Raw genomic sequence first — 25,643 nt, 5'->3', positions numbered from 1 at the left:
GGGAGGAATGACCTTGCTGAGTCTTTAAGTGCCTAATATTATTAAGTAGGAAGATTGAAAGGCAGGAAGAAATACGGCCTTGGCTTGTTGGAGCATCTCTCTTCGAACTTGCCATCTTTTTGTATAAGCAATGAAATAGCAGAATTATTTTTTTTTTAAATTAACCTATAAGAGTGGACTTGCATTGGTCTTCCATTTGATTCCATTAGTTATTTGTAGTTGTATACTATTTCCCGATATCCTTAGGTATATAAGGAGAGCTAATCTAACAGTGTCTGAGAAATACTGCCAGCAAACCTGACTCGAATGTGTCTTGGTACTAGTCAAATCAGTCTGGTATCTAGTTGGAAACACGAGTAAATCTTCTTTGGCGCTTGCCATCCTCTCCACCTCTGTTTGTCTCAACTCTTCCTGTGTAGGAAAAGCCCATGTGTGCTGGCTTTGGCTGGGGTAGAGTTAGTATTCTTCACAGTAGCTAGCATGGGGCTGCAGTTTGGATTTGTGCTGGAAGCAGTGTTGGTAATGCAGAGATGTTTTATTTACCGCTGAGCAGTGCTTGCTCGGAGTCAAGGCCTTGTCTGCTGCTCACGCCACCCGCCAGCGAGGGCTGGGGGTGCACAAGAAATTGGGAGGGGACACAGCCAGGACAGCTGACCCCAACTGACTAAAGGGATAATCCGTACCATATGATGTCAGGCCCAGCATGTAGAGCTGGGAGAAGGAGGAGGAAGGGGGGGACGTTCAGAGTTACGGCGTTTGTCTTCCCAAGTTAACGGCTGTCCATGATGGAGCCCTGCTTTCCTGGGGATGGCTGAACACCTGCCTGCCGTTGGCAAGTGGTGAATGAATTCCTTGTTTTACTTTGCTTCTGCAGGTGGCGATCGCTTTAGCTGTCAAACTGTCTTTATCTCAACCCACAAGTTTTTCCTCACTTTTCCAATTCTCTCCCCATCCCACCGGGAAGGGGGCGGGGAGTGAGCAAGCAGCTGTGTGGTGCTCAGTTGCCACCTGGGGATAAACTGTGACACCATGGAATAATTACCCCGAGCTTGCCCTGCTCCTACCACCCACCACCCTTAGCTTTCCGAGAGAGTTTATTACTTGTGCCCCTTCTCTCCGCACTCTTGAGGTAAAGGAGTATCTCCCCGTTTGACAGCCTTGCTCCGTCTGTACCAGACGCCTCGGGGACTCCTGCCTTTGTAGATCCTAGCAGGGGAACTTGGCCTTGTAAACTACTACTGAGCTGCCCAGCACCTCGAAAAGCCCTCTTCCAATTCTGCCCCTCTGCCGTTGGGGGGGAGCCCGGTCAGACGCCGCCCGATTCCCAGGAGCCGCCTATTTGCGCTTGTCCCCGCCGCGGGCGGGTGGGGACGCCTCCTGACCCCGCCGCTGCTCGGCTGCTCTGCGCCTTCCTCTCGCCGCGGGCTGGCCCGGCTCCCGAACTCTCCCGCGGGGCGGGAGGGGAGGCGGCAGACGCCCCGTTGCTGCGGGGCCGGCGGGCGAGCGGCCGCTGCTCGCTTGTCGCCCGTCCCCGGCCGGGCGCGGGGCCCTGGGCGGGGCCGCGGGGGGCGGGGCCACCCGCCCGCCCTCCCCTGTCACCGCCTGCCGGCGCGGCTCGCGGCGCGGGGAGCTGTCCACAGAGGGAGGTGCTGAAGGCAGGGAGGGAGCAGAGGGACGCGGACATCTTCGCTCCCCTAATTTCCTCCCTGCCTTCTGCAGCCATTTTGCACCGGCAAAGCTGACGGGAGGTGTGAGAGAGAGCGGGGCTGGGCTGCGGAGGATGAAGGGAAGAGGGTAAAGAGTTACGGAGAGCGAAGAGGCAGCCATGGGAGATCCCGGCTGGAATGTCTGCTAAGACTGGCTCACAGCAGCAGCTGTCATCAGCATCATGGTGAAAAGGAAAAGCTCAGAGGGCCAGGAGCAGGAGAGCGGCCGCGGCATCCCTCTGCCCATCCAGACCTTCCTATGGAGGCAAACCAGGTGAGAGCAGCAAGCCCTGGGTACTTGGGATGCAGCTGCAACAGGGCAGTGGAAGTGGGGAGGGGAGGCAGGCCAGCTGCTGCCCAGTGGTGGGGAGGAAGCAGCTATTGCAGCTGCAACACGAAGGCGTGAAACAAGCTGTTCCCTTTTCACGCAGTATAGAGCAGTCTGTGTGTATCGGGGATGGAGGAAGGACTGGAGGCAGCTTCACCTGGTGTCAGTCCCAGGCAGCATCTTGATTTGACTTTAAAACATCCATGTGTATGTGTGTCTATGCGCCTTCTCCCTCCTCCCTGTCCCGTCTCCCCAGCCCCCCTCCACCCCCACTTTTAAGAGGACTCTCGGAGCTCTGGTACCAGAAGCAGCATCCCTCAGTGCTGCACCAAAGACTTGCAGCTTTGCTTGTATCTGTGTTTGCAGCTGTTCTGGAAGTGTAATCTATGCTGTGGGAGGTCAGCATGCAAACAGATACGTCAAAGTCTCACCTTATTTCATTGGATTGGAGAGTAATGATGTGTGAGGGGCAGGCTGAATGTATGGCTGGGGCTTTATGTTCCTTGTGAATCCTGTCTGTCTCCTGTCTTAACAGAATTCTAAACTGAAAACATTGCAGAGGCTGTGGGGGAAGATTGGAAGGTTTGAAGGTTGTGGCTCTAATATAAGGCCTCAGTCACAAAATCCCTTTATTCGACAGTTTTGATGTCCTAAAAAAAAAAAAATGCTGTAATAAGGTCACCTGATTAATTTTTTTTAATATTTAACTCTGATCCCATTCTGGAGGGGAATGACAGCAGAGGGTGAGTGTTCTCTACCTACAGGGTACAGGCCTGCATTTCATCATAAGCCTTCCACATCAGCAGTTGTGGAGGAAAATACTTAATACAAAATCAGCAAATAGATCCCTGGCTTAAAATACAGGCAAGGCAAAGTTCAGTAATATTTAACACATTTTAATCAGAATATATTGAAGATCTTTGACTAAGGTAAAATGGCTGAAAACTGTTTGATGGAAGATTTTATCCATGGGGAACAGGACTTTTCCTGAGGGTAGATTATCTACCTCTTGGCATATCAGTGTGGGTACTTTTGTCTTCTAGAAAAGGTAATAGCATTTGGTGAGATGTCATCAACAGGTGTCTGAACATTGTTTTGGCCTTATGTCTTCCTTTACATGAAATTTCTCTGCCTTTTTGCCAACCTTCTGACATGAGAAAAATCCTAAAAATTATTAAGCAAAACTCACCCTAGAAGTACTGTGTCTCTAATGCTTTTTCTCCCTTCCTTCAGTGCATTTTTAAGACCTAAACTGGGGAAACAATATGAAGCTTCCTGTGTGGTATGTACATGTTTGTCTTTTTCAACTCTTATTTATAACTAACTTTTCCTGCAACTTGATCTGACCGTGGTAGCTGATCAGCAAGCTTCTCGGCTTACGCCAGAAGTGGATTTAGTCCGTTCAGCTTAATTTTGTGCTTTTATCACATGAAGGCTTTGAAACCTTTTCCCAATCAGAGAATTTAGATATCATGTGCATCTCTAGACACAACAAAAATATATTAATTTGGATATTAGTAATTGAACTAATTAGTAATTAAACAAAGTAAATAATGGTATGGACAGACTGAGCTATGACAATGTGGGTCTAAACTTGCAGTTCATCATGTATGCATATGCTTTCAGATGAGATTGATGTAATTTCAGTTTGCCATTACTGGAGTTTTTTCAGTCTTAAAATATTGAAAATCTAAACATTACTAACTGGCTTTAAAGAATACTTTTACTATTGTGCAAGATGAAGATGCCTCCTTTATTGGAAAATAGAGGGACCATGTTTTAGCAGCATAATTAAAGAGAGGTTATTATGCAGTTGCTAATAACTCTTATTTCTAACTATTTCAAGTGAAACCTCAATCTACTGGCTAAAGGGAGGAGAAAGGAAAGACACACAGCAAGTTCAAATAAGATGGGTATCTAGGGAATTTCAGAATTCCTTGAACTGTTGCTGATCTTTGGATGACTTAAAGTACATTAAGCAGTTGCAGCCAAACTTGACAGACTGGAAAAACTTGGTCTGGACATGTATCGTAATAGTTTAAAGTACTTGGGTCTCTCTGCAGCAATTTTCTGACTTCCTTCTAACAAGATATTAAGCTGGAGAAGCTCTAGCTACTGCTGACTGATTTTCTTCTAAGAAATCCATAAATTTTTCAGGGTTATTGCTAGATACCAAGTACTCATAGAGGACTGCTGGCTTACGGTGTTGGAGAGTAAAATGTATTGCAATTCTGGTGCATGGAACAAAAAGTGTCATCACTTATTTATATCATTGTCAGCTCCTGGTTGTTCAGAGGCTAGAAAATGGAGCTTGTTGCCTTATGTCCTTTACCAGGAGTCTCAGGAGTGTGCAGGAGCCAAGCCTTGAAGCACCTATAATCTGATGCTGTTGCCCCACCTGTGAGCTAATATCTGTTCTTGTTGGGTAGCGGGACGGAGCTTCCTTCTCTGTGCGTTATCCATGATGTACCTATCTGTCTGTGACTTCCTTGTCCTTCATGCTCTGCTGTTGGCATGAAGTCTTCCTCTATGTCCCCCAGGCTGATTCTAAAATGTCTTTCTTCCATGAGCACAAAGTAGAATTTACTAAGTGTAAAAAAACCTGCAAGACAATATAAATCATACACTTCAGCCAAGGGAAAGGGAGCTGGAAAAACAGTCAGAAAGGAGGGGGCCTTTGGGGCTGGGAGTAGTCCTACAGCTATTCCCAGGGCAGTCAAACGGCAGTGCCTGCCTCAAACGTCAGGGGCCTTGCTCTCCTCCTTCAGCTGGTGCCTTGGGTTATACAGCTGCCCTTGTGCCAGCAGAGTTGCACGGTTACGTATTCGCATGCTGTAGTCCTGGCAAAAAGCCTCAGTGGTCAAGAGTCACAGCATGGGTACAGGTGAGCTCAGCGTTTTTGTTTAAAACCAATTGCATCTTTGTGACCTGAAGGTTGTGGTGCCAGGCCGTTGTAGAAACCCCAACACCTAAAGGGAGAGAGGAGCTGAGTGTTTCAGGAGCTGGGGAGAATGAAAAAATCTGTGTGCAGTGAACGCAGAGACTGTATTGACACCTGGAAAGAGAGCTGGGATTACCCAAAGGCCTTTTAAAATTACGTATAGCTCTTGCAGATGTAAACATGAGATTTTGATGCAACTTTTCACTAGTTTTCTTGAAGATCCAATTAATTTCCACCCCTTGGATGAAGGAGAACTTGATTCTTCTCCAATTCTTAACATAATACTTAAATTAATGGTAGAAAGCTTTCAAAGGTGGGGCTTAGTTTTGAACAGTTGACGGGATACAGCCTGAGCTGCTGCATCTGCCACCTTCTTTTGCTCATCAGTTTCCTGTCGCTGCCAATGCACAGGGATGTCTGCTTGCATCGACACCTTCTCTATTATCCAGTGGGATAAGGCAGAGTGCTGTGTGCATGGGTGAATCAGGGTTTCTGGAACTTGACAGGTAGTTGGCTTGTCTTCTGAAACATCATGCCGACTATCTAACACCACTGTATTGACTGGTGTGCCTAAAAATACTGTGCACCTGTTATATAATCTGTCCTTTTTTTAAATTCTTTAGCCAGAATTGTTCTAGGCGTGTCTCTGGGCTGGTAACTGTCTGACAGTGTGTGTGACACAACATTGTGCAGTATTCTATTATTATTGGCTCTAAACTTGCTGCAGTAGAATTTGCTGCATATTGTGCATCAGGGAAGCAGATGCTGGAGGCCTGGATTCAGTGAGTACAGCATCTGGTCTGCAAGAGCAGATTGCGTTGCTTCTTTGAGTTTGCTTTATACCATAATACTTGAGGAAAAACCTTGCCTTTTAGTAGCTTTGTTTTCCTTACCTGAACAATCACCCTGACATCAATTGCTCTATGAATTGCCTTTAATCTGAAGATAAATACTCTTCCCCACCCCATATTGTGTTATGCTGTCTAAATGCTCTTGTGCCTCGGTATGGATTTAATGGTCTTCATTCTCCCTGTTCTGAAGTTCTTCTGCCCTGACACAATGTCATTCCTAATGTGCATGAGTCAAAGCTGTAAATGACCTCTCAGGAACGTATGTGAGTGCTGTACAAAGCTAATGGATTTTTTTGGGTGGTGGTAAGGGACTCAAGGATATGTTTTAAATTCTTTTACCCTGGATTACACTGGGCATGTTTTTTTGAAGATCCTGCAAATTCAAAATTTACCTCTTTTCTGTTTTGTTTGGTTTTGGGTTTTTTTTCCTACTTGTGTTTGCAAATGTAGTAATATGTTTTGTTGTTATGAATGATTAAAGGATAGATAGGGAACAAAGCTTAAAACTAGGCCACCTTTATTTTATCTTGCCAATGGACATGGTTGCAGAAAACCGAGTTTTTGAACACAGGAGTTTTCTGTAAATAAAGTGCTTGGCATCTGTGTTTCATTCCTTATCAATGTTTGTACTTTTACTGTGTTTAGTAAACAATGGAGCCTTACCATCCCTTGTGCTATGAACTCCTAGATCTTTCTAGGAACTCTTTCCTACTCAGAGGACCTTCCCCAGACTGATAGTGCTTTCTGCCTGCATTTCAAGTTCTTTCTGGTCGGTCTGAAGTGATTTTAGCAATGGTGTCTGCTTTCCACCATGATGCAGCCTGAGCTTTGGAAGAAAGGGCAGTAAGGTTCCCTCCAAGGACAGAAGTCAGGTTCAAGAAGCACTAATAGTTTCTCTGTGGCTCCACCAGCGTCTTTCTGTACATACACTAGGCTAAGCACTGCCCTGCTCTCCTAGCTTACTGCCTTTTTGGTTTTATTTTTTCGAGTGCGATCTAGGCTCCAGGGCTTCTTCCCTGAAGGAGCCCTGCAGCTCGTCTGGCACTCCAGGGAGGGTGGAACAGGGGGCTGCTGGGCTTCCCAAGGTCCTGCCCGTCCAGTCGGGGCGAGGGGCCTGGCTGAGCCCTTGCTGCCTTATGCAGTTCACTGGAGGTACAGCTCCCTGGGTCTTAGAGCAGGGGAAGTTCACGCGACTTGAGAAAAGCTATATAGGAAACCATGGCAAAGCCCAGGCAGAATCTGCTCTGCCCTGTCCTGCTTGTCTTGGCTTCGTCAGGCAGCTACCTGTTCCCATTCTGGCAGCAAAGTGACACACAGGCTGACCCTGGCCACAAGGTATTTAACAGCCCCTTTGGTTCTTGGTGGAGAAGAAGGTAAAAGGAGAACAGCAGCAGTGGGAAGGCAGCCAGAGAAGACTGACCGTCACTCCCTGTGAAAACAGATGGCATCACCAGGCTAAAAGGAAAAAGCTTGTGTAAGTGGCCCTGAGGGAGCTGAACACACACACACACAGAGCACTGCTGAAAGGGGCTGCCCTTTCTCCAGCCAAGGAATAACGCTGACTTTCCTCACTGCCGCTTCGGCAGATGGTCTTTATCCTCCTGTGGCACATGGGGTGTTGCAGGCACGGACAAGCCTGCTATAAGTAGGTAACTGTTTTCTTAGCCAAGCAGCGGCCCCGAGGCTGCAGCTCCAGACAGATCCATAGCATGACAATATCTTCCTTCTGACTGACTTACAGGGAGCTTACTGCAGACATTCTCATTCAGCCTTCTCACTGAAGCATGTAACTCCTCTCAGCTGTAGCAGCAGTTGCTTAGTTCATGTGGGGTGAAAATTAGGTCTTTCCTCTTAATGTCTGTGTATTCTCTGTAGCAGGTCCTGAAAGTTGGAGTAAAGCCGTAGCAGACCAAAACGGAGGCTCTGCAGGAGCAAATGCTAACCCAGGGCCTTGCATCTTGGATGTCTGGTGTAGGCAGGAGCTGCTGTGAGCTAGACCTTTATTGAGATTTCCAGGCAAATCCCATGGGAACACTTGTCGCAAGAACTGCATGTTCTTGTTGGGCTGCTTGTGGCACTTACCAGTGTGGGGATTTATGCCAGCTAGGTCCTGTGCTGACAGTACATGCGGAGTGGCAGTTGTGTACCAGGCAGTGCCCATAGCACACGGGGACACTCGGTGGTTTCCATATATGCCTTTGTGTTAGCAATTTTCTGGCAACAAACAGTACTTCTGTCTCAGATGCTTGTGATCACATATGTTCTTCCGGAAACTAATCTTCCATTTTGGTACAGAAATACATTTAGCTTTCTGCTCAGGCCAGCAAATAACAGAGGGATCTGGTGGCTAACCATGTAGGAAAAGCTTTGTGTGGCTCAGGAACCCAAAATGTTGAGTTGAATACAATCCTAATTTAAAGACATAACTGCAGACTCCTTGGCTTCCTCTTGAGTTTCTGAAGTGTGCATAAAGAAAATCTATGGACTTTTCTGACTAGAACCTGGGGTTTCTAGTAGGTGGGCAGTGTGACTTTCTGCAGATTTATATTTGTTGACAGCTCTGATGTATATTGTCGGTATTTCCTCAGGTACCGTTTGTGTTGCTGCTGTCTTAGTCCTTTATAGGCGTACTCGGTTCTGAATTCCTCCCGGATACATCTGTGTAAATCATACAGTCCATCTCCCCCTCTCTTAGTCTGTCTATGCCTGGTGCTATTGGGGAGTTTCTGGTTTAGGTTGTAAGTGCAGATAAATGTGCGTTTCTCTGCCTCCAAGCTGACAAGGGCGGAGCTGTAATGGGGATGCTGTAAAACCACAATGGTGCAGCATTATCCTTGTACTAGGGCATCCTGCCTCTTGACAGAGGAGCTCATGTCTGCCCACAGCAGTGGATGTGGCCACCACCTGAGAGAGCAGATGTGCACAGCTGCTGGAGTGTGCAGAAGAGTGCGTGCTACCACTGGTTAGCATGTCACGCCTGAGAGTGGCTGGTCATTGAGGAGAGCTGGGTTATGAAAGCTGCCCCTTTTGCTTTTCCTCTTTGGAATTGAGTCTGTTCTAATTACCCCCCCAATTTTACAGGAAAAATTGGTATGACTAGTGTGGAAGGATAAGCTTTATGAATCTTTAGAGTGAGGGTATTTGAAGCATTCGTTAAGTCATGAATGCCAACAGTTACTTGTTTGCCCAGAGCCTGATAAAATTGGTGAAACAGCTTGAGAACAAATAGGTAGCCAGGAGGCTATGCTGGTATACGACAAGGACATGCATTGTTAGTAACGTATTTCTTTGCTTTAGGAACTTCAGTGAAGGAACCTAACTGCTTTTGTGACCTATAATGAGATCTTTGTATCTGGTCAGAGGAACAACTTATTGAAATCGTTGGAGCGACTAGCAATAAGGAACTTCCTTAGGGATTTCAAAGGCAGATAGTCTTATTTTGTGTTGCTTGAGGTGGAAATAATGAACTTGCTGCAGCCATCAGCTCTCTTAACTGTTCGCAAAACCATTACATCATGGCTCGACAAAAAATTTTGTACACTGATTATTTTCTGTGGCAGGGTGTGAAAACATTTCCTAAGGCCTGTATACCTTTAATGGCTTGCCCTTTGTGTTACACTAAACTGAAAGAGCATGTGTGTCTGAGAAGAATGTCCAGCTCTCAGCTCCACAAATACAGGCTTCATTAGCTCCTGTGACTTCCAACAGGATTACTGTCATGCCAGATTAATACCCAGCACAACTGTAAACCTGGCTTGATGTCGGCACGTACCGATATACACATGTTGCTTGCTTTAATTCTTTTTTATTACAGAATATATATTGAGTGGCCCATTCATTTCTTAGCCAAGTATGTCCATGTGTCTGGTGAGCTTTAGTTACAGTCTGTGTCTTTCGAGAAAAATATTATAAGATGTGATTTGGTTATATAATGAAAACTTACAGATTACAGGTTTTTAAAAGAGAATGTTGTATTTACTAGAAGCTATGTGCAGAAATAGATATACAGTGTCTTTTTTTCTTTGTTCTTATTTCAGTCTTTCGAAAGGGTTTTAGTGGAGAACAAGCTGCATGGCCTTTCTCCAGCTCTCTCTGAAGCCATCCAGAGCATTTCTCGCTGGGAACTTGTCCAAGCTGCACTCCCGCATGTGCTGCACTGCACCGCAACATTGCTCTCCAACCGAAACAAGCTAGGTTAGTGCTCGTGTGAGTTTGTTTTTCCATTACTGAAGTTATCAGTCAAAATATGACAGATAGATGCCCAGGGTGCCAACATATTCTAAATCCTGGAATCCCAGTTAGTTCATTCTGTGGATTGCTGTTCTTGATCTGTTCTCATTTATAGCAGGGTAACTTGTGAGAGCTTTCCCTTGAAGTGAGAGAAGAGAGTGAAGTTAATGGTCTGATGAGCTGAAGAGTGAAAATAGTTCAATAATATTTTGCTAGTTATTTTTCAGAGATAATAGAGCTAGCTTCAGCAAAACCTTTGCCACCCAGCAGGCATGGGTTGCTTGAAGGAATACATATTTCTTTCAAGGCACGCTGCAGCGGCCAATTGCAGTAGGTACTTTTAATATCTTAAGTTGGTTTTTTGGGGTTTTTTTTTGGTTTTTTTTTTTGTTTTTTTAATTTTTCTTTTTATTCAGACCAATGCATTTGATTTTCAGCAGGTAAGTCAAACAGATAATAAGGATAGGGCAGGGTCCCTTGCAACATCCTTCTCTCCAAGTTGGAGACATATGTATTTGGTGGATGGACTGTTCGGTGGATGAGGAATTGGTTGGATGGTCACATCCAGAGGCTAGTGGTCAACAGCTCAATGTCCAGATGGAGACTGGTGACATGTGCTGTCTCTCAGGTGTCCCTACTGGGACCAATACCATTCAATATCTTCATCAGTGACATAGACAGTGGGGTTGAGTGCACCCTCAGCAAGTTTGCAGATGACACCAAGCTGAGTGGGGTGGTTTGCATGCCTGAGGGACAGTATGCCATCTAGAGGGACCTCGACGAGCTCAAGAAGTGGGCCCATGTGAACCTCATGAGGTTCAACAAGGCCAAGTGCAGAGTCTTGCACCTGGGTTGGGGCAACCCCCAGTATCATACAGGCTGGGGGGTGAAGGGATTGAGAGCAGCCCTGCTGAGAAGGACTTGGGAGTACTGGTGGATGAAAAGCTGGACGTGACCCGGCAATATGCACTTGAAGCCCCAAAGGCCAACCGCATCCTGGGCTGCATCAAAAGAAGCATGGCCAGCAGGTTGAGGGAGGTGATTCAGCCCCTCTGCTCCGCTCTGGTGGGACCCCACCTGGAGTGCTGCATCCAGCTCTGGAGGCTTCAGCACAGGAACGATGTGGACCTGTTGGAGTGAGTGCAAAGGAGGGCTACAAAAGTGATTAGAGGGCTGGAGCACCTCTCCTGTGAGGACAGGCTGACAATGTGTGGATTGTTCAGCCTGGAGAAGGCTCCAGGGAGACCTTATTGTGGCCTCTAAGTACTTAAAGGGGACTAATAAGAAAGATGAGGACAAACTTTTTGCAGGGCCTGGTTTTAAACTAAAAGAGGGTAGATTTAGACTAGATATAAGGAGGAAATTTTTTACAATGAGGGTGGTGAAACACTGGAATAGGTTGCCCAGAAAGCTGGCAGATGCCCTATCCTTGCAAACAGGTTGGACGGGGCTTTGAGCAACCTGATCTAGTTGAAGATGTCCCTGCTCATTGCAGGGGAGGTTAGACTAGATGATCTATTAGGTCCCTTCCAACCCAAACTATTCTATGATTCTATTCTAACAAACATTCAAAGTCCAAATTGAACTTCCTTTACTAGTCTTTTACTGATTTCAGCAGTGATTTCAGCAGGAATTTGCTTCACGAGACATGCCAGTAGGGGACATTAACAGGACACAGTTTGAGCACCTCGCAGTGCTCACTTGCACTTTGTCTCATTCGATAGAGTCAGACAGACAAGACAGTCAAGGTGGCATCTTTTAGGAGCACTCTATGTCCATGCATTCCATTGCCCTGCAACTGACATTTCAGGGACTGAACTGCAAATGCTGTGAAGTAAATGGAGACTTGTGAATTAGGAGGTTTCAGACACAATGAAGCATAATGCTGATGCTTTTAATGGTAGAATTTTTATTTTCAAATGCTTATCGGGAAGTTGGATGCCCAATTTTCTGTGCAGCTCTGAAAGTCTCAACACCACCGTTAATGTGAGATACTGTGATGTATTTCTCCATCCAGGACATCAGGATAAGCTTGGAGTAGCTGAAACGAAGCTTCTTCACACTCTACACTGGATGCTGCTGGAGGCCCCTCAGGACTGCAGCAATGACCTATTTGGAGGAGACAGAGGCTCAAGCTGGGGAGGGAGCAGTAGCGCCTTTATCCACCAGGCTGAAAACCAAGGATCACCAGGACATCCCCGGCCCAGCGCCACGAATGACGAGGAGGAGAATAACAGAAGGAAGTTCTTTCATAATTCCATGGCCACAGTGGAGCTCTTTGTGTTCCTCTTTGCTCCCCTTGTCCACAGGATTAAAGTAAGTGGAACGCTGGTGAGGTACTTGTGTGGAGACACCTCTGAGCAGGAAAAGAATGATTCTGCCTTTGTGATTGTTAATTAATTCAACCTACAGTGCATGCTAGGTGACCACTGAAAATGTTTTAACAAGCTGGCAGAATACCACTGCTATTAGGAAGAAATACTTCCAGTGACATGAGCAATCACCACAGCATCAGGCAGACACAAAGACAAATAAATCTGAAGTGAAACATTTTCAGCTCTCGGGACTGTCAAAGCTCTGTGGCCCTTGTGAAGCCTTTGGGACCCTGGAACCTGCAGAAAGGATTGTCAGCTTCAGCTTGCTCCAGTGATTCTCAACCACTGCTCAGAAGGGCCTTGCTAACTTTTCAGGGATTCCACTGTAGGGCTGCCACTGGGATTAGTTGATGTCATTACTAATCATCTTGATGCTAATTACTAGGAATGCGTGATAGTGGTATAAGCATGGCAGCGGCAAAGGCAATTGAGCATTCCTTTGTTCTGAAGTTGGAAGCAGGCCGCAGGCTTCCTGTCTGCCAGGGTCCCTCTTTCGGCTTTATGCTGAGTGCATCGGCTTTGCAGAGTGGTGTGACAAGGAGATGTTTTCTGCATGCTCTGACTCCTGCCTCTTGTCTTCAGTCTCTCTGGAGGGCTGCCGTTTAGCCTTTACGTTTCCAGCTAGGCGTCGGACGAGAAACTGGCTCTGGAGAGTAGGTGCTTGGAAAAGGTCTATAAAGTCATGAAGTGATGGAGACTGTTATCTGGTCCAGTCCAGCTTTGTATGCTGCAACAGTTGAAGATGATAAGAAAGTACAGGAGATAAAGATAATCTTTTGGTTAGGCAGGTGAAAGCAGGTCTGGAGAGATAGATTCTTTCCCTACTTCTGCTACTGAGTTCCTGTGCAGTATTGTTCAATTTATTTAGCCCAAATTTTTCATGCTTGTTTACTAGTTCCACGTTTTCTGTGTAAGCTACTGGGACATGACAGGAAGAAATGCGGAATTCTTCCCAATGCTACGCACACAAATGTGGGATGCCCTTTGAATAAATTAAATGAAGCTGGAGGTAGACCGTGACTATTAGAGATTAGGTTTCCAATTTTTTTTATATTAATCTTTCTGGGATGTAGTTTCCCATTTACAAGATGAGGTTAGTAACAATATCTCAGGTTTACCTTGAAAATCTCTGATATCTCTGAGAGACTGTAGTGATGAACGTTGAAAAGCCCATGAAAACATGCATGCTTCTGTCATCAAAGCAAAGCTCAACAAAGGTGAGGTAGCTGAGGCGTGTAACTGGCTCACTAAGTCAGCATTGTCCCCTCTGGGTTTCACAGAGGTAGAGGTCTCCGGGGAAGAATCCTCTGATGAGATAACCAAAGTGATGCATGTCCTCAAAGAAGATGATACATGTTTGCACAGGCAGAACTAAAGGTGGAATTCCTGACTTCTGAGAGGATTTGTGAATTTAGCAATGTGTTTTTAAATCAGGCTTTTGGGGGGATGAGGAGGATGCATGTAATCCTGTAACAAGAACCGTAGATAAAATTGTTGGCATATCACCAAAAGCTAGCAGGGCAACGTAAAAATGCAACTCATGTTACTGCTACCTCTTCCGAAAGCCTGGCAAGGTGCTCCTTAGTAAAAATAGTAATTAAAACCAAGCTTAGTTTATAACATTGTATTGAGATTTCCTTATTTTTTTAATAGCAACACTTCAAATGTATTAATATCTGCTGAGTAGTGTCAGTGTAGTAGTTTAATATCTGCTGAGTAGTTTTGAGTTAGCATAAACTGACCACAGAACTGCGTGTGGTAGCACCTATTTTGTGTACGAACTGTGCATAAAAGAAATTACAATTCTTTTAGACTGGAAACAGCATTCTTATGTGTGAGCTTTTGTGATACAACGTCTGTTTGTCTTCCTAGGAGTCTGACCTGACATTTCGGTTGGCTAGTGGCCTTGTTATTTGGCAGCCTATGTGGGAACACAGGCAGCCTGAAGTTTCTGCCTTCAACGCCCTTGTAAAACCAATCCGGAACATCATTACAGGTCTGTGATTTTGCTGTGGTAATGTAGCTCCTGTGAGCTGGGAAACCTTTCCTTTGTTTGCCTCATGCTGCCTTATGTTCTGTAGCCGTCATATTTGAAGGAATATGTTAATCCTGCAGGAAACAGTCAAACCTTTGAGAGTAGTTTAGGGTTGCTTCCCCTCAGAGTCAACCGACACTTGCATAATAATTTAATAGGAGATGAGAGGGAAAGCACAAATAGGAAATGAGAAACCCTTCGGTAGAGTTATCATTTCCTGTCAGCTTCATATCTCTGTTTCACCATATCTTCCTCAGTTGCTAAGAAGGGCAAAGGCAGCATCTGGCAGCAGCCTGACACAGGTGGGGAAGGCTTTCCCAGATTGGCACTGGACTGAAATTAACAGCGAAGAGCACACGGTTAGCAGTGTAGGTTCTCCTCCTATTTAAGATTTAAATTTCACCAAGCTATGAAATGAAACGAAATAGTTTCAAGAGGCTCCAAAGAAGGCTTAGGTTGTGAATTTGCGTTTGCATACGGGAAGGGGTTGCTCCTCCTTTGTACTTCAGCCGTAATGAAACCGGAGTTGGGTGCTTAGGCTCCCAAGCCTTTGTGTCTGGCCTAGTTCTAAAAAACCTTTTTTAATTTTATGTTTTAAACAATAGTTTTGCATAATTCCTACAAGGTAGTCAATTGAAAGTGTGCTGGGTATATCGCTGTAGCATTGCTGCATGTTCTCAAAAGCACGGAACGCTAATTTCCACAGTAGTGAAAATGTAGTTTGCTAAATCGGATTTTTCTGATGACAAGTCATTTTGGATGTCATATTTTGTTTGAAGGGTTTGTAGGCCTCTGGGACAGTCCAGAGTCGAAAAGATTCAAGTCTTTCAAATTATTTAAAACCATATTTGACATTTAGTTCTTCCTCCTCTGCTTCAACTTCTGGAATTAAAAAATAGGATTTCAGCCCTGGAACTAACAAAAGGAATTAGTCCTAAGTTTTCTTTGACTGATGGAATTTTTTCCATAGGTCTGGAGTGTGATCAGAAAATCCCTGAAGAATAACTTCAGGAGTAAAGTCTGAAAAGAAAATACTCTGTTTTGAAAACGTTTTCAGCAGAATGGAAATAGAAATTGGAATGACATTCTCTGTATCAAGGAAGATTCTGCTATCTTAGCATTGTTGTCTCAAATTGGGACAAAAAAGTTAATTTTCCTTCAAACAGCAAATTAAAAAGAATTCTACTGAAGAAGCTTTGCAGTGTTTTGTTTGGAGTCAGTCTGATACTAAGTCACATCTGAATAGCTTGCAATGTGACAGGATTTCGAGAATTGTTATCCTAGTCTTTGTGATGCCCTTGTTCTTCTACAGTATCGCTGATCAAACTCTCTGTATGACATTGGTGCATTTCCTGTGATGAAGGCATTTGTCAAATTGGAAATCTCAACACGTTCTGAGAGATGCAACCTAGAAAAGGAGCTGAATATATGTGAAAATAGGAGGAGGAAGAGCTCCAAAATATAAGTCACTAGTACACACAGGAAAACACAATTTGATGCCAAATGGATTTAGGATGAAATTTATATTCAAATTTAATTTTAAAGAAATAGAGATTTTTAGTAGACAATGTGGTTGACAACGTAATCGAAAGAATTAAACAGTTATCTCAAACAGAACTTAAAACAGTTCTTCTTTTTTCTTTTTCTTTTTATGGCTGTGGCTAATCCCTAGGAAGTCTGCAGCAAAGAAATGGTGCTTTGAGTTTGTTTTTATTCTCTGGTGTATCCTTTCAGTGGTACGTTTTAATATTAGAAGCGATTCCCAAAATGTCCTCCTTTGACTTCTTTTCTCAGCTAAGAGAAGTTCTCCCACCAACAACCAGAGTGTGACTTGTGAATCCCCTAATCTGGACACTGGACATACCGAGGTAAGCTCTATGGTAAGGCTAGCCAAGTTGAATAGCGAGCTGAGGGAGGGGGGAAATTATTATGAAACAGCACTGCAGTTACCACCCTAAAGTATTGCATCTCTAGAAATTACAGTTCTTCACGTGCTTCTGAAGGCTCCCGCCCTTGTCTGCAGTGGAACCAAAGGGTGTTGAGTATAGTTGCCAGGATCTCCTTGGCCTTATCCTGTTTTATAGGCTGGAAGTCTGATCTTATGTATTTTCTTGGGCAAGAGCCCTGTCTTTCCCTTCACCTGTAGAATCCCTAGTACTAAGAAGCCCCAGGCTTGAACAGGTTCTGCATGGTATTACCACGGTATTATGGTATAAGTAATAGTCATGTCTAAGCACAACTTGCAGTAAGGAAAGTAATATGGGAGAGATAAATATGTTTATATACCTATTTCCTTTTATTAAAACTATCCCAAGGGACTGCAGGTGGTCTGTGAGACAACCCAGCCAGATTCTGTACCTCCAAAGGCCACTGTTTCAGCATGTCACCGTGGAAATTCCTTGGATGGAAGTGTATCCTCCCAAACATCTCAGGAGAGAGGTACCACACATCCCAGGTACGAATCCCTTCATCAAAAGTTAGGCTGGTGTCACTCAATGGTGGAAGTCACAAAGTACTTTCTCTTGAATGTGCAGTTGTCCGTACACGCCAAGGGTGCTGGATATTTATCTCAAACTCTTAATTCAACAGATCTCAGTTCTGGGTGAGGAACAAGGTGGTGATATTTGGTACTCAATGCCACTTTCATTGGAGAAATCTCTAACTGGCCTGTTGGGATAGTTTCTTTGGTCTTTTCTAATATGTTGGTTGCTTATAATTAAAGACACTAACAAATAACATGCAGGTTCATCTGTCCTCAGGCAGCTGGTATCTTTCCTGGCTTCCTTCTGATCAAATTTTCTTCTTCCTTCGGTAATGCCATAAAGTAAATGAAGCTGCTGAGTGTTTTCAGGGGGTGGAGAGGGAGGGAAGCCTAGCTATATTTTTAGGTCTCTATGGATTTAGGAGTGTCACTTAAACTCCTCCTGAAAATTTTGGTCCTGTTGCTTATCTCTTTTGGGAAATGTCACATCCAAAACACTGCAGTGTTTTAAGAAATTGCTTCATTACAGAGACAGAAGAAATGTGGGATGGAGTGGGTCTGTGGATATAATCTAGGAAGGGCTCTGATTTCTCAAAAAGGGGTTTGATGCACCCTTTCACTGGTGGAAAGGGCAAAACTATTCTCTAGGGTTCTGATCCCATCAGGAGACTTCCCTCAGGATTTTATATCAAGCCTGCTGTCGGTTATGGGTCTTTATTTAATTTGTATTAATGTGAGCCAGTAAAACCGAAGCTGGGGACAGAACTGCCTTTCTGCGTGTGAACACTACTGCTCAGAGAGTGCACGACTATAAAAAATAAGGAGCCTTTTAAGAAGACAGCATCAGGTGATCCATTTGTCAAGCTGGGTCTGGTGGTTGCTATGGGGATGAAGCTTCAGACAGGCTTTGAAGAGAGCATCATTATGTCTCCTCATTTGCAGGACTCATTGATTAGTCGAAACTGTACAGGGAGCTTTGGTTGCTGAGCAACAGACAACTGGGGAACAAACGTTGTTTACTCTGCTCCCGACAGCCGCAGTGCTCCTTTGTCCTTGGGCAGGCCTTGCACGATGGCTGCCTTTCCGCTCCCTGCAGTCACAGGCGACCCAGAGCCGATTGCACCAACACTAGGTTTCCTTCTAAATGAAGCACAGAGTTTAATTTCTGGTTCCTCAGACACTTCTTGAGCAAATGGCTCATTCCTCTGATCCTGGCTAATTATCCCTGCTCCACTCGGTGAAATTATCCATTTACAGTTCTACGCTGAAGCAAATAAAGCCACAGCCCTTTATCCAGCTGCTGTCTTGAACACACTGCCTGGGAAAGACTTAGCAGGAAGGACTTTAATGACAAATATTTCATAAGGAGAATATGCCTTGCTCCAGGCTGTGTTGTGCCTCGGGTTTGCCTGTGCCGCATACAGGGGAGCAAGACAGACTGGTTAGGCTCCGACACTGATCTGGGTCCTGCAAAGTGACCAGGGAGCAATGCATCATCCTTCACAATGGCTGTGGAGGGGATGGGCTTTATTTCCTTTGCTGGGGTGCTTTGAGTATCCCAGCTGTCCTTAAGTTTTTTTTACAGGCTGCATCTCTGTGACACAATCTCGACTGTGACAAGAGCAGCCTTCACATCAGGTTTATGGGGAAAAATTTATAGCCTAGTTCCATGTATCATTATTTTCTCCTTCCTAATTGAGTTTTTCAGGTTTTTATAACAGCCAATTTTAAAGTTGTCAAACTTGTAACATTTTTACCCCACTAGGGGAGAAGCGTTGAATCTATAGGTTGCGTATAGTGACATATGCTGACACAGAGGGGCCGGTCTGCAGTTGCCGAGTGCCTTCATCGCTGGCCTGTGGGGCTGGCGGCAAACCAGCTCCTCGGGTCTGAGCTGGAGACGCAGGCGCTGCTCCAAGCCCAGCCTTGCCACCTGCCCCTTCCCCAGCGTGTAACACGGGGCACGCTGCTTTCTCCTTCGCCAGTCCTGCATCTGCCTTGGGTGCACAGGGCAGCTTTGTGGCACTGGGCAGCCATCCAGCAAAGCACTTGAAGCACGCGCTTTACTTGAAGCACTATGGAGTTCCACGGAGCAGTATTGCTGCCTGGTCCCTAATGCTTTGCTGGACTGTGGCTTTGGACGCCTCTGTTCAGAATGTGGTGGGAGCTGGCTGGAGATGGGGGTGTCCTGCCAACGCTGTTTGCCTGTTGTTTAGCGGAATCGGTAATATAAATGGTTTTAAAAAAAAATAAAATTTATATTTGGTGACAACAAATATATGTTGTTTGGTGATTCCCAAATGCCTGAGAATACAATTCGTGGAAGTGCTGTTGATTTTTAGAGAATACAAAAATCACAGAAGTACTCAGTTCATGGAGGTGTGTTTCTAAGACACTGGGTGGAAACATTCAAATTGTGTACTTCGCAGGCAAAAAAAATAGATCTGCAGAGTTCCTGCCCCACCCCCAGAATTTCACACCTTCTTTTGCCATGTGATTCTCATTCCGTTCGCTGCTTCTTTTCTGACAGATTTTCTCCTAACAGCTAGTGAATGTATGGAGGGTAGATCAGAGCAGTTGTACTGATCTGGGAGAGAAGTGGTGTAAAAAAAACCAAATAAAAACCAGACAAAATCCCTTTGAAATCTGAAATCTCTGGAGTTGTATTTCTGAGGCTTACTACAGACATCTTGCTTTTGCATGCACTAAGTTCTACAATACTTAGGAAATTCCATAGTAAAACCCATCAGGAAATGACATCACCTGAAAGGCAGGAAAATCATAATGAAGGCTAAAAATGGTCCTTTTCTCTATCACACCTTGGCAAAGAGCGTCCATAACAGTAACTTCTACTTGTATAAGAATCAATTTAATTGGCTTAAAGGGTTAACTAACTTAGCTGCTGTGCCTGCTTCTTCTAAGTTAAGACCTGATGTGTACAAATGTAAACGATTCCTAAATATGTATTACTAGTATCTGAACAGCAGGTGCTCAAGGGTTGTCTGTTTCCAGCTGAACAAATTATTCAGTTAGCGCAGGTGCTGGAATCTTATCTTCAGACCACAGTGTAAGAAAGCAACCCTATCCAAGAAAACACCTACCAAAGCATGTGAAGGACTTGAGACTTGCGTGTCTTCAGTAATGCTTTTCTCAGTCGGGGCCTTAGTCCCAAAGGGTCAGTGCACATGTCCCTGCAGGCCCAAGCAGGCACAGCTGTGTGCACACCCTGGTGATTTCTGCAGGCGGCCGGAGAATGAGAACGGTGTACAGCTCTTGATGAGCGGCTACATTTTAGACGTCTTGGTAGAGCTCTTGGGTCTTTTGGGGTGGAGCGGCATGTATGCTAGGACAGAGCTGGTTTCCAGCTATCAAAGAAAACTTTGTGGTATCAAGAGTGACCCCTTAAGAACAGTTGAACATAGAAACTTGACACATTGTTGTCGAATGGCTCTTTATTCAGAGAGATGAGTATCTAAGAAGGATTAAGGAGCCTGACAACTAACATTTCTACCTCTGCTTTTTGGAACAGGGTGTCCTTGGTGATCCCACCATGCCAGAAGTCTCGCTACGCCACGTACTTTGATGTGGCAGTGCTGCGCTGCCTGCTGCAGCCACATTGGTCCGAGGAGGGCACGCAGTGGTCACTAATGTACTACCTGCAGAGGCTGAGGCATATGCTACAGGAAAAGCCGGAGAAACCCCCTGAGCCAGAGATCACCCCTTTACCAAGACCTCGCAGCAGCTCCATGGTGGCTGCTGCACCCTCTCTGGTGAATACCCACAAAACTCAGGTAAGCAGTTGCCATCAGTAAGAAAATAGCAAGCATTATGGTGATGCTGGGAAGTGATGGCTGGACAGCCAGTGAGCAGCACAGCTTTGGAGTTGGTTAAACTGCCCGGAGGTCAGATACAGGCATCCATTCAGAAAGAGACCCTGAGAACGATGAGGGTTTCGGAGGCAAACTCTGATGCAGAGAGTCAGAGCTGGTGACTGCTGGAAGCTTGAGGGTTGATCTGGGATAATTAGTCTAGGGTGAACTGTGGTAACATTATTTTTTAATGTGAGAATGTACTAATGTAGTTGTCAGAAGAAATCAGACTGCTTTTGCATTACGGTGCAATGCTCAGGACTCCCTGAGCTTCTTTGGTGTAACCCCTCGAAAGAGAGAAAAGGAATTGCACTTGGTAGAGCACACGCGTTCCAGGCAAACGCTTGGGTTAAAATGTTGGAGTAGACTTTGCAAACGGTGGCAGCGAGCAAAAGCCCTCCACGTTGTTACCTCTTCTCCTGCTGTAATTCTTATTGTGTAACTTTGACCTTTGTGTTTGCCAACAAAACCTCAGTAGACAAACTGTCCTCATAGGTGTCAAGATTTGCCCCCTGCTTTGCTGGAAGACAAGCCCCGGGCTCCTGCCCTTGGTGCAGTAAAGATCTTTGTGTTAGCACTTAAATGTTTTTTATTGTAGGTAGCTCACTGTTGGTTGTTCCGGGAATAAAAAGGGGATGCTGCTGCATTTCAGTTAATCTCCTCGATTTGTGCTGCTTTTAGGTTCTGCACTCTTTTCCTGTCATGTAGGCTTTGAACAGCAAATTCTGATTTACTAAGTTGATGGAACTGCCTAACAAAATTTAATACAGATTCTATTTTCGCAGTCCAGTTTTATGACACATCTCAAGTAAAACACTCTATCTTTTGTTAATGTTGCCGTCAAATGTCTTTTTTGAGTCACAACGCTTAGAATTTTTGTTGTTTTTTTTTTCCTAAAATCCTTGCTTTCGGTATTGTAGAGCTCTGGCCGTCTTTGACATGTCATTTTATGGGGGAGAAGGGTGAAATATCTTTTCTCCTGTACAGCCCAGGTGCTGATAAGGCAGAAGACAAGCATAAACAATGTAAATACTAGTACTGTGCTTTTTAAATCTTATGATTTTATAGCCATTCTTATGATTTTTATGAGGGCTGATGGTTATGGTTACTTGTGGGTTCAAGGGCTCAGCAGCAGCAGTATTGTTTAAACTGTGTTATACTTTCGTGTCATTTCTATAAAACATTGCCTGTTTCAGCCCCGTAAAAGCTTAACATATCTTCATAGAGGCCAGGTGATATGAATTACTATTCAGTCTTAATCTACCTTTGCATGAGGATTTTACAGGATTGCTGTGCATGTACAGAAAATCCTCTTTATTATCATCTCCTGGAGGGAGAACTGGAAGGTATTGCTGTTGATGCAGTCCACTGTTTCCATGCATATTCTGTCCCTTTGCTCATAACAACCCTGTTATTTTGCACATGAACAAGTTTAGCTATTAGCGTAACAGGGAGTGCAGTCCGTGGTTCTCAGCACAGTGGCAGCGTGAATGGGGATGTCCTCTATAGGCACTGTTTGCAGTAATACTGTGCTGGTTCTTCTCTATACAGTGAAACACTTCTCTCCTTTCACACACTTGGCTATTTCTTGCTTTTCCAGGCTGCTTCTCTTGCAGAAGATTCTTTTGCTCAATTGCTCTTTGCTAACATTTTTCTGTTAAATCCATTTGGCAATTCCACTGGGTATTTTCTAGCTGTTAACGCGAGGACTCTGTCCAGGGCATTCTTTCCTCTAGGGCCAGGTTTGATTGCTTTTGGTAACCTCTGTGTCAATCCTGGGTATTTTTACTGTACTTCATCAAATTGGAATCCTGTTCAAAAAGGTTTCCAATTTGTTACGCAGAACAGCTGTGGTGGAGGAGGTGAAACGGTCTTTCATGTACCAGAAGTTTTCAGCCAATGCCCCCCTTCTTTACAACTCTGAGGACTGACTGAAATCTCTGCAATGCTCAGAGACACCTAGGCTCTGCTTCATCCCAGCCAACTGTAGGCACTTAACTGCTGTTCTTATATTCAGACTCTCATCACTCAAGGCTCTGCTAGTCAGAGGAGAGAATGCCACCTTCCCAGGGCTAAGATTTGTCATTTCTTTCTATCAACACAAGGGGTTGTATGCTGAGACTTCACCAGCTCACCAAAACAAGGATATGGTTAAAGCCTGCTTTTTTTGATCTAGATCTTAAACTCCTAATGCAATGTCATTTTTCAGGTTGATCAATATGTTCTCAGAGATATTGGCACTCTGTGTTTCAGAGGGATAGATTTAAAGTGGTAGGCAGAAACTGATTAAAGACAAAACCAGCTGCCTGCAAATCACATCAGGGACCAGTAGATTTTTCTGGTAAATCCACATTCTTTCTATTGTTCTGCAGTTTATCAGGGTAATTTCCTGCATCTCCCTAAGCCTCAGCAAAATTCTCACACTTCTTGTTGGTTTCTCTGTGCCTGAAATCACATTTCAGATGTAAGCTTGGGCTAAAGGAGTTGGGATTGAGAGAACATGAAAAACCTCCTCCGTGTAGTGCCCAGTACACTGAAAAGCGAAGCAGAGAAAGATTCCGTGCAGCGTGCCAGTGCTCCCTGTTGCATAGGAAACAGGGTACTGGATGGAGAGTGAATAAAATCAATACTAGCTTCCTCTAGAAAGCCGCTTTAGTCTAAACGTATTTCAGACCTGGCAACGTGATAAATGAAACCTGCATTGCACCTGTATGCAGTGAATTTGGTATGAGGACAGGTGTAGGAAGTGAAACCTTCAGAGGCTCACAAACCTCTACAGCCTTGCACTAACATTGCAGGGGCAAAGAGCCAAAGCTTAAATTAAGCAGAAGACCAATGCAGCTGTAGTGCTCACTGCAATGCTGATACACAGCCAAGAGTCTCAAGTGTAATATCTTGCGAGCTGAGAGAAGTACTGATGAGCTGGTAGCCGTACAGTCATGCAGAAGGAAGGCAATAGAAAACAGAAACCACAAAATCTAGAGTAGCAGCCCCCAAGCTATTTTGCTTTCTTATCCCCCTTGCGCATATCATAATTACCACATAGTCTACTGCACAGAATAGCCACATTTTTAATCAGTCTCCCAACAGGAGTGCTAGCTTGATTCCTTAAAATACATCCTATACCACACTGTACATTTAAGTGATTCTGTAATTTGGTTTTCTAGTGTTGTTTGCTTGATATCCACCCTAAGCAGATTTCGGAACTAGGACTGTATCTTTCTGTGTGTTTGCATGGCTTGTATCACAGTAGGCCCTGATCCTCACTCTGTCTATTTGGTGACCATAAGCCACCTAATAAAACACTGATTTAGTGACTAATGGACAAAGACAATGAATATAAAATAAATTCACATGATGCTTCCCAGCCAGAAGAGGCCAGAGAGCTGTAAAAGCTAAGAAGCAAGACATATTCAATGCTTGCTGGCCTCGCTGTTGAAAGCACCTGGTGTTGAGTCCTGATTTGCTGTCTGTTGGGTTTTACAGATGACTTCTCTCCTGAATTTTTAGTCATATATGAAAAATGGTTTAAAAACATACCTTGACTGAATGTGACTGAAAACAGCTATGAAGAGGAATCTTTCTGTTATGTGTCGTCTTTGTTCTTGCGTTGATAAAATTAGTAGGAGGGATTCAAGGGTAGTCTTTGATTAGTCTGAAAAGTCTCTGAAGAATGTGTGGTCCCCAGGAGCCCAGTACTGAAACACGGTACCTGGTACTTAAGGCTTCAGCTGGAAAGACTGTCACTGGCTTCTGCTGGACCTTTGTGTGCCTAAAACTGCATACGTGTGTATTGCAGAGCTCACTAGCTCACCATCTCTGAAATACGCAACCAGGCTAGCCAGGATCTAAACCTCCTGTACCATAGGAGTCTCTTCGTCTATCGTTAGCATATAGCTATCTCTGGATTGAAGGCAAAAGGGTGTTTTAAAATGACCCAGTTGCTTAGCGCAAGGTTTCTGATGGGGGAGTGAGGGTAAGGAGCATCTCCGTTGGAAACAAGCTGATATTTAGGCAGAAGAAAATTATCCTGAGGGAATTTGGTCAGGTCAGCTGCACAAACATCTCATGGAAAGTGGCATCAGATCTTTAATGAGAACAGATGGCCAGGAGCTGATCTTATGCCACCTTTTGTAGCAAAGCCTTTCTGTACGGTCGGCAGCTGTAACGTGTGGCTCAGTGCAGAAGGGGAGTAGATTGCCCTCTACTGAACTGTCAGTAAATTAGTCTCAAGGTTTTCACTGTGGTGGGACATTCTGTGCTATAGCTATAGGAGCTTTCACAAGTATGAACTATGGTGAGAACTATGACGGACAGATCTTGGAGCGCTGTTATGACAAGTGAAGGATGCTTACTGACGCAGAACTCTTAGGTTTCTTTAGCGAGTAAATAAAATTTTTACAAATCAAGTCTCTTGAAGGGACGGTGCTGCTTATTGCAGTTCAGTTCCAAAGTACATGTTTAAGGCTGTATGTTATTAAGGGCATATTCTCTTAGACCTTAAATAAAACGCTCCAGAAAGGCTAAGCATTGTGATTGCTCATGAATGTAAACCAAGGCCTCAGGAAGGTCATCAGCTACCCAGAGTCATACCTGGGATCAGAATCAGAGTAGAACAGAAGGCAAGTCTTGCACGCCACTAGGCCACACTGACAGCAACGCCTGAGGCTTTCTGTGGCAGTGCAGCGTGCTGTACTTGTTTTCTGTGGTGACAGAAATGTTAGACAAGGTCAACAATTATGGGAGTTTCTAAATTTTGTTTGTTCATTCGTTTTTCTTTAAATGTGTGAATAGTGTTTTGTGTAATTAATTGAAGGTCCTTTTCC

The 25,643-nt window shown here is 44.6% G+C and overlaps 1 protein-coding gene across 17 annotated transcripts in view; it reads left to right on the top strand.

Moving 5' to 3' along the window:
- Window positions 1-1,632: 1,632 nt before the first annotated feature.
- Window positions 1,633-25,643, top strand: part of UNC80 (unc-80 homolog, NALCN channel complex subunit) — a 127,607-nt gene continuing 103,596 nt past the window's right edge. For 13 of the 17 annotated variants that reach the window (XM_074595115.1, XM_074595114.1, XM_074595109.1 and 10 more), the window contains exons 1-8: window positions 1,637-1,980; window positions 3,268-3,316; window positions 9,864-10,020; window positions 12,074-12,372; window positions 14,304-14,427; window positions 16,261-16,334; window positions 16,782-16,921; window positions 20,478-20,739. In XM_074595115.1, the coding sequence (XP_074451216.1) occupies window positions 1,889-1,980; window positions 3,268-3,316; window positions 9,864-10,020; window positions 12,074-12,372; window positions 14,304-14,427; window positions 16,261-16,334; window positions 16,782-16,921; window positions 20,478-20,739 (1,197 nt within the window). In that variant the 5' untranslated portion in view covers window positions 1,637-1,888. Of the gene's footprint in view, window positions 1,981-3,267; window positions 3,317-9,863; window positions 10,021-12,073; window positions 12,373-14,303; window positions 14,428-16,260; window positions 16,335-16,781; window positions 16,922-20,477; window positions 20,740-25,643 lie in introns of all 17 variants that reach the window. The other 4 variants (XM_074595113.1, XM_074595110.1, XM_074595107.1 and 1 more) reach the window with 1 other exon arrangement.

Source organism: Larus michahellis, chromosome 7, assembly GCF_964199755.1.
Source record: "Larus michahellis chromosome 7, bLarMic1.1, whole genome shotgun sequence".
In the NCBI taxonomy this organism is placed as follows: Eukaryota; Metazoa; Chordata; class Aves; order Charadriiformes; family Laridae; genus Larus; species Larus michahellis.
Note: the sequence above shows the minus strand (reverse complement) of the source record. Positions and strands in the feature narration are given on the sequence as shown.